Source organism: Mytilus californianus, unplaced genomic scaffold (assembly GCF_021869535.1).
Source record: "Mytilus californianus isolate M0D057914Y unplaced genomic scaffold, xbMytCali1.0.p SCAF_4, whole genome shotgun sequence".
Taxonomy (NCBI): domain Eukaryota; kingdom Metazoa; phylum Mollusca; class Bivalvia; order Mytilida; family Mytilidae; genus Mytilus; species Mytilus californianus.
The window spans coordinates 97,133,624-97,149,102 of NW_026262690.1; the positions used below are offsets into that span (position 1 = coordinate 97,133,624).

Below are 15,479 nucleotides of genomic sequence, written 5' to 3' on the forward strand. Positions count from 1 at the left end.
ATCACATGAAAAGAAATAACCAGTTCATAATGATACACAAAGATTCTGTTGCATCACTCATATTTTTACTGGTCAAACTTCTGAGATAAGCATGTATCAACTTAAAAAAATAATACATATTACAAGCATTTATCTTAAGGATGTATTTGTCTGAGGTTTCAGTCTCGTTGAAGACTTGTTCGAGAATTATTTCCGAAACATGTGATACAAGTGGAAAATATCAATGAATATAAAAAATATTATAGTCAAACTAAACTCTGTGAAAAATTGTGTACTTACAATAAGTAGTTTTTGAGTAATAAAATTTTCAAATCTTATAACCAATCTGGTAAGTGTCCTCAGCCAAAATGTTGAGAAAATAGGTGAGGTTTCAAAGAAATGAGTTAACCAAAAATATGTACAAACCATATCAATTTTTTCTTTTTCAAAATTCTTAGATATGTTTTTTTTTCAATCATTTATAACAAAGAAGTTGAAATAATATGCTTTTTTTTCTAAAAGAGAAAAATCCAAAATTTACAAAATTGACAGCATGGTCAATTTGACACGAAAAAGCAACAAAATTTTATAAAATTTTCTAATATGAACAACAAGAAAAGCTAAAATCGTGAAAATTGAACTTGACCTTCATTTAGTCACAGGAAACAACATATCTAAATTTGAAAAAAATTCTTCAAAGCGTTTTCATGTAAATGAACAGACACTGTTAGACAGCCGCCCGCCCGCCGTACATCCCCAAATCAATAATTGATTTTTACTTTAAAAATCCGGTTAAAACACTAAAAGTGTTCCTCTGTTTTTTTTTATCTAATTGCATAAAAAAGAACTGTTCATTAAGTGCAGTAAGAAGAAACAGCCACTTTCTCATATTAACTAAGATTGCTATTTTGGGTATATATATAACACAAAGCTGTTAAACAATACAGTTTGTACATACCATCCTGGACCTGCTAGAAATAACATTCATTCAGAGGATAACATTAACTTTAAATATGTTATGTTATAGAACTAACATATAGCACACAGTAAGTTGAAACAAATCACTAACTAACATTTATGTTACTAATAATGCAAGATGAAGCGAAGAACTGGTGAATGATAAAATGTAATACTGTGGATTCATAATTTTATGTGGGATACCAATTTTTGTGAATTTCGTGGGTAAAGGTGAACCACGAATTTTAATGTTCAAGGAAATACAAATTTCAGACAAATTTTAAAGCCTTGTGTACAGACTTTGGCACAACCACGAAATCAAGTATTCACAAAAATCAATTTTTCCCTCAATCCACAAAATTGGTACCTACGAAAATAAAAGAATCCACAGTAGTTTTTATAAAAAATAAATAAATGCAATACTTTCCCAAATTCACTTATTGACAGATTTTGAACTAAGTTTTGTACTTACAAGATGACAATACTATGAAATATCCTTATCTTCTGAGATATAAACCTTAATGCAAACCCTTAATCAAAAATGAAAACTACAAATGGTAGTTATTTATTCAAAAACTTAAACGATGCATACATTTCTAGCATTAAAAATAACAAATGTGGGAATTTGGGAAAAGTGTATGAATTCTGGTTTTGGTTACAATATAGTGTTGATTCCATGTTCTTCACTTGATCCAAAAATGCATTTATATATACTGCAAATAAGCTTAATACAAATGCATAAGGCAACATATTAAAGACATATTTAACAGAAAACTTTTAAAGTTATATTATTTTTCAAATTTAAAAAAGAAGGTGAACATGTTTTAAATACTTGAATGGCTGAGTTTTACTATAAAACATGTGTACATGGACTTCAAAGAAAATCCTTTATCTTCTCAAAATCTACAGAACTGTACTGCTATTGAATTACTGTATTCCCTTACTCTAATTCCCGATAGCTTTTCAGTAGGCAATGACCTTAACCACAAGACCTCTCGTTAGTACTCAAGCAACTGCACAGCACAAGTGCAAGGGAAAAACAGTGATGAAAGAAAATGTAAACACATGTGGAGTGTAGATAGTGTTATTGATTCTAATATAAAAATTTTAACACACCAAATCGTTTAACAACAGTTATGACAAAGTTCAATTAACAAATGAAAATGCACGGAAAATAAAAAAAAAAAGTTAAACATTGCTCTTTTGCATGTCTATTATCTCAATGACTTAAACTATAATAGAAATAGATGTGTCGGAACGACACAAATGGCCCTGTCTCAAAAAGTTGAAAAATCTGCAATTTCAACAACACATGTGGACACAAACATGCATGGATTGTATCCAGCTCTCAAGACCAATACTAGTTTGATGAAAAATTTCCTTGATCAATGAGTAGTTAAATTTCAAACTATCAGCAAACAGGAAGTGGATGTACTGAAGATGTGTTGAAACGACATTAAAATCAGCAAATCGGAACGAAACATAAACTTGATCTGTAACTCATCATGGTAGACACACAAAAATCAGCACAAAATCTGAAGGCGTATAGAAAAAAAGTATGTATAACTGTGATTTTCAACAATTTTCAAAGTCCAAAACCTGTAATTACAGCAAAAATCAGCCGAGCAGAACGAAACTTAAACTTGATCTGTAACACATGATGGTTAACTCACATACCAAAAATCAACCCAATATCTGAAGGTGTTTAGAAAAAAAATTGTATAACTGTGATTTTCAACAATTTATCAAAGTCCAAAGCCCGTAATTTTGGCAAAAATTAGCAGAGCAGAACGAAACTTAAACTTGACCTGTCACTCATCATGGTTAACTCACATACCAAAAATCAGCCCAATATCTGAAGGCGTTTAGAAAAAAAAGTCCGTATAATGGTTTGTTGTGGAATGACGGAATGACGGACAAGGGTAAACCTATATGGCCCCATTCTAATCTTTACTGATACATGTAGTAACATGTCCTACTTTTGTTAGATCACTGTATCAGAGAGTTATTGATAAAAAGTAACCAGTTCATGAAACTTGAAATATACCTTTCATTGACACAAAAAAGCTTTGTTAGCAACAATTAAATCTGTAAATCAGGGGAGATTAGTATTGTACTAACTGATTTTACCCTCTTTAAATAAAGTATTTATTATTATTATTATAATTAACCATCAATCATGAATCGACATCTAAAGCAACTTTTAATGGGATACTACCGGTACTACTATAATATATATCATGTATATACAACCCAGAATATCAAATATCTGCTATCAACACTAAATTCTGAAATAGGATTTGATAAAATACAACTAGTGATGAGTTGATACCAATTTTGGTCACTAAACATTTATTGAACAAGTAATCTGGTTTACATGGGCATATATAGATTGCAATAAACAATTAATTTCCCCATAGGCGACAATGATAGTCTTTTTCGAGATACAGACTTTAGAAAGTTGATTTTTTTTTAATGAAACCTTGCTTGAATTAAAGAAAAATTAATCGGACAGTATTTTTTGGTCCACGAAGTCTCTAATAATAAAAAATAACGGGTGCACATATCGACCAATCAGGATTAGCCATACTCTTAATTCTGAATACCATGTTATCTTCATAAAATGGCTGGGCCCACAAAATCTAATGGTTTATTAACTTTATTGTAACCTATATGAACACTGCTAATACTGCAATGGTATCCTATGTTATTCAGAGAAAAAAAATAATATAACAGTTAATCTTAGGTACAATATTTTGTCTCCTTTATATTATAAAACCAAAATCAACAATTAAATGGACATACTTGTGTGCATGTATTCGGGAATGGGTATTCCTTACGAAGTAATAGAAAACTTATATGACCATAGACTCAAAACTGAACTAAGGACATTGTATCAGTACTGTAAATTGCATTGTGCATGATTCTAAAGTTAAACCTCAAAATGTTCTTGAAGATAAGATATCTAGAAGCTAATATATTAGCATTCCATGGTTTATAATAATCACATCAAGTTAGACTAGTTAAAACTTTGAACAAATAGTAAAAAAAAATCCTGTAATCAGAGCATTACTGGCACTAAGAAATCAGGGCCTTATATATTATAATACTGAGCTGTACCTGAACAAAAAACGTAAGCCACATTATAGTTTAAATACCTATAAGTTGCCTGTCTTGACAAAAACACAAAAGCGGTGTAACAAAATTTATGTAAATTACTAATATAAAATCAATATCAATATTTCAAAATGCTCAATCAGATATTATGATTATAATCATCACACATATTCTGTCTACTGGGAATGCATTATTTTCATATATTTCTAACTTTAATACTAATTAGTATTTTATCAAAACAAACCTCTTCCCTTGGCCCTGGTTGATGGTCACATTTATATGGACAAGGTACTATAACTTTTCTACAAGTCTTTTCTTGATGATCCTGAAATTAAAAAGCAACAAATTTTTGTCAATAGTTATATCTAAAATAGGATGTTTTCAAAAGTGAGTGCAGATTTTAATGGTTTTATTATCTGCTCCCATACACATCAGTTACTGTGGAGTCATTGTTATTTATTTGATACCAATTTTTCGTGGATTTCGTGAAAATAAACGGTGAACCATGAATTTAAATGTTCAACAAAGTGTAAATTTTCTATGGGCTTATACAGTATGCAGTTTTTAGAAAAACCATGAAATTAAATATCCATGGAATTACAAATTTCCTCAATCCACAAAAATTGGTACCCACGAAAATAATCCATAGTATACAAACATTCTATATTGTGGAGTATAGAGATTCATTGTTATACAAAATTGAGTATACCACAAATAACTACTCTGAGAAGCCAAATGACTTGCCAGGCTTAAGAAAACCCTTTAATCATTATAATAGAATTGAGAATGGAATGTATCAAAGAGACAACCCGACCAAAGAGCAGAAAACAGCCCATGGCCACCAATGGGTCTTCAACACTGCTAAGAAAATCCAGCAACCAGAGACAGGAATTAGCAAAATATCAATTCTTATAAAGAATTTATTTAAACACTTTATCTTGATGAATGAATCATTATTCATTCATCAAGATAAAGTGTTTAAATAAATCTTCTACAATTTTTAAAAGGAATAAAAAGTGCATCATTTTCTCATAGCCTGGTAGAAATTTGTCCTTATTTTATTTTCAATAAATTGGTAGGAGACTTTCTCCCTCCAAATTTTAATTTTTTTTTTAGTGACTTTGTTTATCAAATTTTCTTTAAAAAGTGCAATAGATGTTGGTGTAATTAACCTTTAATTCTAAAGGGAATCATTCAAACTCATTTCCAACAAGAATGTGTCCATATGACACTGTGCCCTGCTCACACTTCACATTTCCATATTCAGTTAAACCCTAACATGGCATATATTTCAAAAAGATCACATCATAATGAACATGTTTCTAAGCTGATGTGACCAACATTTTTTGGTAAATTTTCTTAAAACAAAACTGATAAGTAAACCATGAAATCTAGATCAAAACTATAATTGGCATATTCTGTATATCACGTTTTTTGTGTCAAGTTTTTTTTTCACAATTTGATGACAAAATGGGCAGGTTAAATTTTCACTGTGTATAATTTTTGCTACATAGGAAAATGAATGCAAATAAATCAGTGTATTGTATTGTTAAAGATGTAAACAACATAAACTTGATTGAATGACAGATAATCAATTACAAATAAATACTAGTTCTGCAAACAAAATTACACATAATTCAGAAACTTTCAAGGAAAGTAAGTTATGTACATTGCAGCATGCTAAAAATTGAGAGTTTTGATAAAAAAATTTATTGTATAACAGAGTATTTTTGAAGCATATTTGTACAAATATCCATGTAAACATGATTTATTTCAATTTAATTTTTACATTATATGCGAATAGTTTCAGTTTATGACAACAATCAATAGACTGTTGCTAATTAACATTTTTTGAACATCATAATGATTGCTGTGTTGCCAAAAGGTATGACATGTATGATTATAAAAATAAGAAGATGTGGTATGATTGCCAATGAGACAACTCTAACCAGAAACCAAATGACATAGAAGTTTACAACTATAGGTCACCGTATGGCCTTCAACAATGAGAAAAATCCATACCGCATAGTCGGCTATAGACCCAGAAATAACAAATGTAAAACAATTCAAACAAGAAAATCTATGTACAAAACAATGAACGAAAAACAAATATGATATACAGCAGCAAACAACAGGCTCCTGACTTAGTACAGACACAAGCAGAATGTGGCAGGGTTAAATTAGATTGTTGGTGCCAAACCCTCCCCCTGACCTGGGACAGTGGTGTAACAGTACAACATAAGAACAAACTATAAAATTCAGACAAAAAGGGCTTAACTCATCAAATCGATACAAAGCAGAACAAGCAATCTGATAGTATTGCATGGCAATACATAGTCCCCTACCAGTTAAAAATTAATTGTACTGGAACAAAATGCTAACTGGATCTATAACTTGTCATGGTGTAAACTATATAACAAATATCAAGTCAATATCTTCAAGCATGATGAAAAAAATGTAGAAAACTGATTATTTGAGTGAATTTTCTAAGTCCAAGGACCATAACTCTGCACAAAATCATCAGACCGGAACAAAATTCGAACTTGATCTGTAACTTGTCATAATAAAACAATATACCAAATATCAAATCAATATCTTCAAGCATGAAGAAAAAAAATGTGGAAAACTGATTTGCCGGACTGACAGAAGGACAGACGGAGTGCAAACCTAAAGTCCCCTTCGACTTCGTCGATAGGGGACTAATAAAATGGTCCATGGGGAGCAGCTTGATATGACTGCAGAGGTGGAACCCTGAACTGTTGGAGCAAGTATGTACACTTCATTCAAGCTTGGAACAGCTCTGAATTTGAATTGTGATTAAATATTTGACACAGCATAGGTTTCTACCACAGAATGAATGTGGTCAAAGAACTGAAAAATTTGAAATTTGACTTTAACCTATTATGGTCCATCATCCAAAATCTAAATACACGGTTGCACTACACGAAAAGGCAGATTTACAACAATTTGGGCAATCATGTAAATGTTTGACAAATGTAACTACCTTTCTGCCAGATATATTTGCGGACCTACTAATGTATATGTAAATGTATTATTCCTTTGGCATTATTTAGGACGTCCTCAAATATATGCTAAAGATAATTATTTTATTTCCATAGCTTTATTCATATTCCAAAGATATGTAAACATAGGCCTTAGATTTGCATGCACTTTCCAGGATAGGAGATGTATGCAAAGTTTAAAATTTGCATAACTGTTTTACAGAGGTGTGGGCAGTTTTGAGAGACCGCGGTTTATAAAACATTTACAACCAATGTAAATGCTGTCAAATGTTTGTGTTATATTTGCAAATGTTTCTCGATATCGTTCATGCATGTAAATAAATGTATTTTATTTACTTATATTTTCCAGTATTATAGTTATTTTGATAAATATTGATATTTGCAACATATCTTTACAGACGTTTGCAAAGTTTTGAGAGACCGTGGTTTATAAAACATTTACAACCAATGTAAATGCTGTCAAATGTTTGTGTTATATTTGGAAACGTTTGTCGATATCGTTTATGTATGTAAAGAAGTGTATTTTATTTACTAATACTTTTCATTATCATAAATATTTTGATAAATATCAATATTTGCTACATATCTTTACAGACGTATGCAAAGTTTTGAGAGACCGCGGTTTATAAAACATTTACAGCCGAAGTAAATGCTGTCAAATGTTTGTGTTATATTTGCAAACGTTTGTCGATATAGTTTATGTATGTAAAGACATGTATTTTATTTACTAATACTTTCCATTATCACAGTTATTTTGATAAATATTGATATTTGCAACATATCTTTACAGATGTATGCAAAGTTTTGAGAGACCGCGGTTTATAAAACATTTACAATCAAAGTAAATGCTGACAAATATTTGCTTATTTTTGCAAACATTTGTCGGATGTATTCATGTACGTAAAGAAATGCATTTTATTTACTTCATAGTTATTATATGAAACATTGATACTGTTAAGTTGTCTTTACACAGGTATAGCTTTGCGAGACTGCAGTTTATATCTCACATGCACAACAAACGTAAATGAGGGTTGTGATTAGAGCAAAAAGAAGAAAAAAAAAATAATTTACTCCCAAAAAATTAGATAGCAAATAATCATGACAATGGACATAAAATATAAAAAAAATAGAGAAATATGACCTAAATTATCATAGAATACAGATATGAAAGACCCTATAGTAAATGCCGTAAGATGTGTCGATTATTTCGCATTTACGGAAAAAATAAATCCAAATATTATATACTAATTTTTGCAGCAAAGTTGAAGTATTGATGGTTTCAGAGAGTCTCACCGAGCGAATGTTTGAATTGAAGTAGATATTGTTCTTCCCGATTCAAAACAGAACTGATTGAAGATATAATTAATGATATTAAAAAATGGCAGGGTGCTTTTTAAATGTCGGACCGATGATATTTTTTTTCTATTTGAATAAATAAGAAAATCTCCAAAGTTTTACTCCAGAAACATGGAAAAGATTTAAAACAGTAATGGGGATTTTTTTTAAGATCTTGCTTGCATAACAAAACACAGATGCTTTAAACTGTTCATAACTTTCCTTACAGCAGAGTTTACAATTCGACATGCTTGTATCAGAACGGAATCTTTAACTAAGACGATGAATTGTAACAGTAAACTGATATGTTTTTTACATCTTATAGACACATAGTAAATGGGTTGATGAATTTATTTGTGTAAACGTCCAGTTGCAAATACTACATGAATCTCAGGTGTAGGAAGAAATGCACTATTATAATAACACTGTACTGAATTGTAAGCAGCTTTACCTTTTGTACTTCAAAATATGAAAACAACGATGTCATTCAGGAATGAACTCTAAACTAGAATAAATAAGATCAAATCGATAAACACGGTACGTTTTCTCAACCCAAGCTTAATTATAAAAAAGAAGATGTGGTATGATTGCCAATGAGACAACTCTCCACAAGAGGCCAAATGACACAGAAATTAACAACTATAGGTCACCGTACGGCCTTCAACAATGAGCAAAGTCTACCAATCTTGGTGTGGACTTGGAAAAAAGTTAGTTTAGCTTCTGCTTATTTGTGATCTTTTATCATTTTAAACAAGAGAATATAAATTAATTATTTCAATATAACTTGAGCCAAGGCGTGTGTTTTGCTAGATCCTATAATTTGAAAATACACGAGTATGCACATACATGTATTTTATCAGAATGTTTATGTTTACAATTGAAAATGTCTAATAATACAATAAAGAAAGAGCATGAATCAACTATCCCTTAATAGGTGGTAAATGTGTCACTTGTATGTAAATTAAGGGATTTTCCTGACTGTGAAATGGTTCATCATTTAGCACTATGGGGTACCTTAAAAGGAAAACTGTATGTGTTAATTACCAAAATTAATCTAATAACGCTAATTGTGTATAATAAAATCCAGACGTTGTAAAGAGATTGATAATATACAAATATACCAATTACGCAGGCCAAGAATATGCCAGATAAAGACATCGGTATCATTCTGTAATTAAACATGCAGTTTGTATTCGTGAAAACGTGTTAATACTTTGAAAAACGCAAATAATTTAAAAGTTTACATGCTAGAAAATTAAAGAACAAATAAGAACAGTTACTGTCACATTGTATCTAAAAATATTTTGAAATTATATACAGTAAAACTGTTTTTAAACAATTATCTTTTGTATATAAAAAACATTCTAGTTTCCCCGCTTCTCATAGCAGATATAATAGATTCGATGCAAAGCAAGTAATTTAATTGTTGAATCAGGTATAATCTCTGTATTTCGTGTTTTAACAAGAATAAAAATGACCAACATAAAAACTACATCAGTTTCAATACTCTACCTGCTCCTGTATCAATTTTATTCTAATGATATATGCAATTATTTAAACCAATTCAAAATTTAAATAAAAAATCTTTGTGCCCTTTGGTTTCCCAATCTTGACTTTATCCTATTTAAAGGTATAATGATATACAAAAAAATCCCAGTACATGTATTTGTTCCAATCGAAGGCTCAAAATTTTTAAAACATTTCTTATCAAGATTAGCATTTCATTTCAAATCAAAATCATGTTGTTGCTGAATGATGTAAAGTTAATCGTCAATATCAAACTCTACCATTTTGTCATCAGTGACAACATATTAAAATTTGAAAACCTTTGGATGAAAGGTTCATAAGTCATCGCACGGAAACTACTGGAGAAGCCCGCCCGCTCGTCCGCAGTACAACAATAAATCAATAACGGGACTGGAAATCCGGTAATAAAAATAGCAAGTCATTAATAAATGTAAAATAAATCCGGTTTACTGTCACATTCTGACATCCTCATGTTTATGTCGTATACTTGTAAACTGGTGTTTGTCTTTGAGTCGCTTTTTGTTTTTACTCAATGCAATAAGCAGTGTGTCGGCACTGATTTTTGAAACTTGTCAGCAACAAGGGTGATATATACCTGATATATAAGTTTTATAAAAATCTGGAAAGCATTGTATATGTTAGAGAGCTAACAAGACCGGACGGAAGCCCGGTATTTCTATGTCCCCATCAACACGTCGCGCGGGGGACAAACATCCAACGACATCTTAAAATCATTTTGAATTTAGATTCATATTCATTTGCACTTTGGTCTTCGGGGATGGGTGTGTTTTTGGTGTTTTGAGTTAGACATGATGAACAGGCCTGGTACATCTGGTAAAAAACGCACCTTTTCACAAAGTGGGGAGACAAAACAACTCACAGACGATTAGCAAAGGTGCTTTTTTGTGGGGGGGGGGCATATTGGTCACAAAGGCGTCGGGAAAAGCCCGAGAGTATTCAGTCTTATTAGGAGTTTTTCTACATTAACAAGTATACAAGTGTTTATGTAAATTAAAAGGGTTTGCTATTTCTTTATTTGCATAAATGGAAATGTGGGATATACACAGCAACCGGCCAATTAACGACATTCAAAACCAAAGACATATACCGGTAGATAACACGTGACTAATGCAGGATGCACAAGTATTTTTTTACTGCTAATCTGTTACAGTAGTTTTAGTAAAGATTCGTTGGTCTCTTGAATATGAAAGTTAATAAGTATATTTAGTGAAGACCGTACTGTGACCTATAATGGTTTACTTTTATAAATTTTGACTTGGATGGAGAGTTGTCTCATTGGCACTCATACCACATCTTCTAATATCCAAGTATTAAATCTATCAAATTATAACATCACATGTTCACAATAATAGTTAGATTTAAGCTATAACAGCAACATAGTTAATTTCCTAGTACGTATTTGTTAGTTTTGAAAAAACTCAAACCATTATGACATAAGGAGATGTGATATGATTGCCAATTAAACAACTTTTCATCAAAGACAAAATGACGTACATGATAGCTTGCTATATTTGAGATCTCCCAATTACCATCCAACTATGAACTGCTAATACAAAAAGATATTTTGTCACCAAATGATTTATAATAATTTATAAAATAGAACATCATTATATATGCTAATATAAATAGTGTTCCCTTGGCTAAATACTGGGATCATATTGTTTTACCAGTGTCCTTTCGACAGTCCGTCCCGCACTTCGTATACTAGTATAGGTTTATACGGCTGATTTCGTAGGATTATGTACAGTTTTTAAGCTTAAACTTTTAAATGATATACCTGGTGTTAGTACATACACTAAAGATTCGCATCTTGTCAATTTTTTCTTTTTTTTTTATGACAGGTTGCTAAATTTGGCATTTTGAAATATATTGCGTCGATTTATTTTTTACCTATATTGAGGGTGCATATATATTCTCAGGATCACTTTTTCTTTAATAATTTTTCACGAACAACAGAATGTTGAACTTGGTGTATTTGAGTGAAATTTGGCATACAGTTTGCAAGGTTTGTCCGACTAACTTCGCACACAACCCACACGTTTACATCATACAAAGTATCCTATATTAAGATTGTGTATTGTATCAGAATGTTGATTTTCTTTCTAATTTTCACAACTAACAGAATGTTTAACCTTTCTTGATTGCTGCACCAAATGTGTTTTTCAGACACAACAATTCAAATTGCACTGTATCGTCCTGTAAATGCATGAAATATTTGCCACCAGACGTTGAGCAACCACCAATCAATCAATTCAAATTGTACCTCAATATCACTGTTTACCAAATTACGTTATTCTGTAACGTCACACGTTTTCTGTCAAATTCTAAGCGTATCGGTCAACTTTGAAGCAATGTATATATAAAAAACAAGGATGATGACATATGTGTTTCTATATTAATAAAAAAAAATATAAGAGGATGTGGTATGATTGCCAATGGTACAACTCTCCACAAGAGACCAAATGACACTGAAATTTACATCTATAGGTCACTGTACTGCCTTCAACAATGAGCAAAGCCCATACCGCATAAGCAGCTATAAAAGGCCGTGAAATGACATACGTAAAACAATTCAAACGAGAAAACTAACGGCCTAATCTATGTACAAAATAATGAACGAAAAACAAATATGTTACATAGCAACAAATGAATTACAGGCTACTTGACTCGGGACAGGAACATACAGAATGTGGCGAGGTTAAACTCGTAGAAAGGCGCAAACCCTCCCCTAACCTGGGACGTAAACTGGACCCCTGTTGTGTTCACTTATCGCTACACTAACGGTGCGAAGCTTAAGATGGAATGGCGGACCAGTTTAACCTGGGACAGTAGTGTAACAGTACAACATAAGAATAAACTGTATAAATCAGTTAAAAAAGGCTTAACTCATCAGATGGATACAAATTGAATACATATAACAAAACCAGAGTGGACGTGGAAGGGTACTTATACATCCCAACAACCAAAAGACTTTAAGTACAGATCTTAGATTACTTGCAGTTACTGACAGCTAGTTGAAAGCTAATAACAACTAATACAAAAAGCATGCATCTTAGATGCATGGATTCAGTATACAATCCTGGATTTTATGTTAGTTTTTAGTCTTTCTCCATATCTAACAACAAAGCCATCTATTGAAAAATTAAAAAAAAAGTTAGAACAAGGCATTTTCCCAATGTAAATTTGTCGTCAAAATTGACGTTTTCTAATTAAATTTAAAAAAAAAAAAAAAAAAAATGGTGACCCCCATTTTTTTTATTGCATATTCCGATGTAACTCGATTCAAAGTACAAGTGTGCCAAAAATTTTAGAAATCGGGAGATATGCCATTCGGTATCGTGTTATCTTGATATATAAGTACACAGTTTTGGATTATGAAGAAAAATTGCCCACTTGCAGGGGAATACGACACTGCATTGAAAATGAAAAAAATCTGGAGCAAAATTAAACATACAAACCTAGTTTAGAAAAAGACACTACTTTTAAAAAAAAAATTAAAAAAAATAACATTAAGAGATAAAATCATAATAATTTAGTGCAAATAAAAAAGACGTAGATAAATAGAATGACATCTTCTATGAGGGTGTGGATGGAGTTTACAGAATAGAGAATAATGGGCTAAAAAAATAAAGAATGGAAAAGAAAATAGGCCAAACATTTAAGAATAGAGAATAGTGGCCTTCCAGAATATAAAGAATAGAGAATAATGGGCAAAATTTATATAGAATAGAGAAAAAATGGCGTAAATAACATTAAGAATTAAAGAACACCCACCTCCCTCTCTTTTATCCTATGACTGTTAAAAGAAAGAAGCGCCGTAACTCAAAGGAACAAATAGATTTGAAATATATTATTTTCTCTCATAAAGTCTTTTGTATAGTTGGAAACATTGTCAACTAGTTATACTTATTATTAACTAGAGGCTCTCAAGAGCCTGTGTCGCTCACCTGATTCTACTTTGGTTTTGGAAATCATGTAAAAATAGATTAAAATCATAACAGATACCCTAATAATGAGTGAGGCCAAATTTGGTTTAATATTGGTCCTGTAATTTAATAAAAAATCCTGGTGGCCATCTTGAACAGTAAATCAGCAACAAAGTAGCAACACTTAATCAGCACCTCATAAGAAACATTTATGCCATGTTTTGGTTTCATTCCATTCAGTGCACCTCTAGAAGAAGCATTTGTATGTATTTCCCATAGGGTCTTATGTTAAAGGAAGTCCCCCCATTGGCGGCCATCATGGATGAAGGATCAGCTTCAAAGTAACAAAAATTAGTCAGCACCTCATAAGGAACATTCATGCCATGTTTGGTTCAATCCATTCAGTATGTGGTTCTCTAAAAGAAGACATTTGTATGTATTGTCCATAGGGTCCTTTGTTAAACATTGTCCCCATCTGGCAGCCATCATAGATGAAGGATCAGCTTCAAAGTAACAACACTTGGTCAGCACCTCGAAAGGAACATGCATGCCAAGTTTGGTTTCATTCCATTCAATGGTTCTCTAAAAGAAAACATTTGTACGTATTTCTCATAGGGTCCTATGTTAAACTAAGTCCTCCGCTGGCGGCCATCTTAGATTATGGATCGGCTTCATAGTAACAACACTTGGTCAGCACCTCATAAGGAACATTCATGCCATGTTTGGTTTCATTCCATTCAGTGGTTCTCTAAAAGAAAACATTTGTATGTATTTCCCATAGGATCCTATGTTAAACTAAGTCCCTCACTGGCGGCCATTTTGGATGATGGAACGGCTACAAAGTAACAACACTTGGTCAGCACCTTGTAAGTAACATTCATGCTATGTTTTGTTTCATTCCATTCAGTGGTTCTCTAAAAGAAGTCATTTGTATGCATTTCCCATAGGGTCCTATGTTAAACTAAGTCCCCCGCTGGCGGCCATCTTGGATGATGGATCGGCTACAAAGTAACAACACTTGGTCAGCACCTCCTAATGAACATTCATGCTATGTTTTGTTTCATTCCATTCAGTGGTTCTCTAAAAGAAGTCATTTGTATGCCTTTCCCATAGGGTCCTATGTTAAACTATGTCCCTCGCTGGCGGCCATTTTGGATGATGGAATGGCTACAAAGTAACAACACTTGGTCAGCACCTTGTAAGGAACATTCATGCTATGTTTTGTTTCATTCCATTCAGTGGTTCTCTAAAAGAAGTCATTTGTATGCATTTCCCATAGGGTCCTATGTTAAACTAAGTCCCCTGCTGGCAGCCATCTTGGATGATGGATCAACTACAAAGTAACAACACTTGGTCAGCACCTCCTAATGAACATTCATGCTATGTTTTGTTTCATTCCATTCAGTGGTTCTCTAAAAGAAGACATTTGTATGCATTTCCCATAGGGTCCTATGTTAAACTAAGTCCCCCGCTGGCTGCCATCTTGGATTATGGATCGGCTTCAAAGTAACAACACTCGGTCAGCACCTCATAAGAAACATTCATGCCATGTTTGGTTTCATTCCATTCAGTGGTTCTCTAAAAGAAGTCATTT

General features: G+C 32.1%; 1 protein-coding gene across 2 annotated transcripts in view; it reads right to left on the minus strand.

The window, feature by feature from the left end:
* LOC127698948 (TNF receptor-associated factor 3-like) overlaps positions 1–15,479 on the minus strand; it is a 127,104-nt gene that overhangs the window by 38,824 nt on the left and 72,801 nt on the right. For both annotated transcript variants that reach the window (XM_052202726.1, XM_052202727.1), the window contains exon 6: positions 4,298–4,378. In XM_052202726.1, coding sequence (XP_052058686.1) covers positions 4,298–4,378 — 81 coding nt within the window. The remainder of the gene's footprint in view (positions 1–4,297; positions 4,379–15,479) is intronic.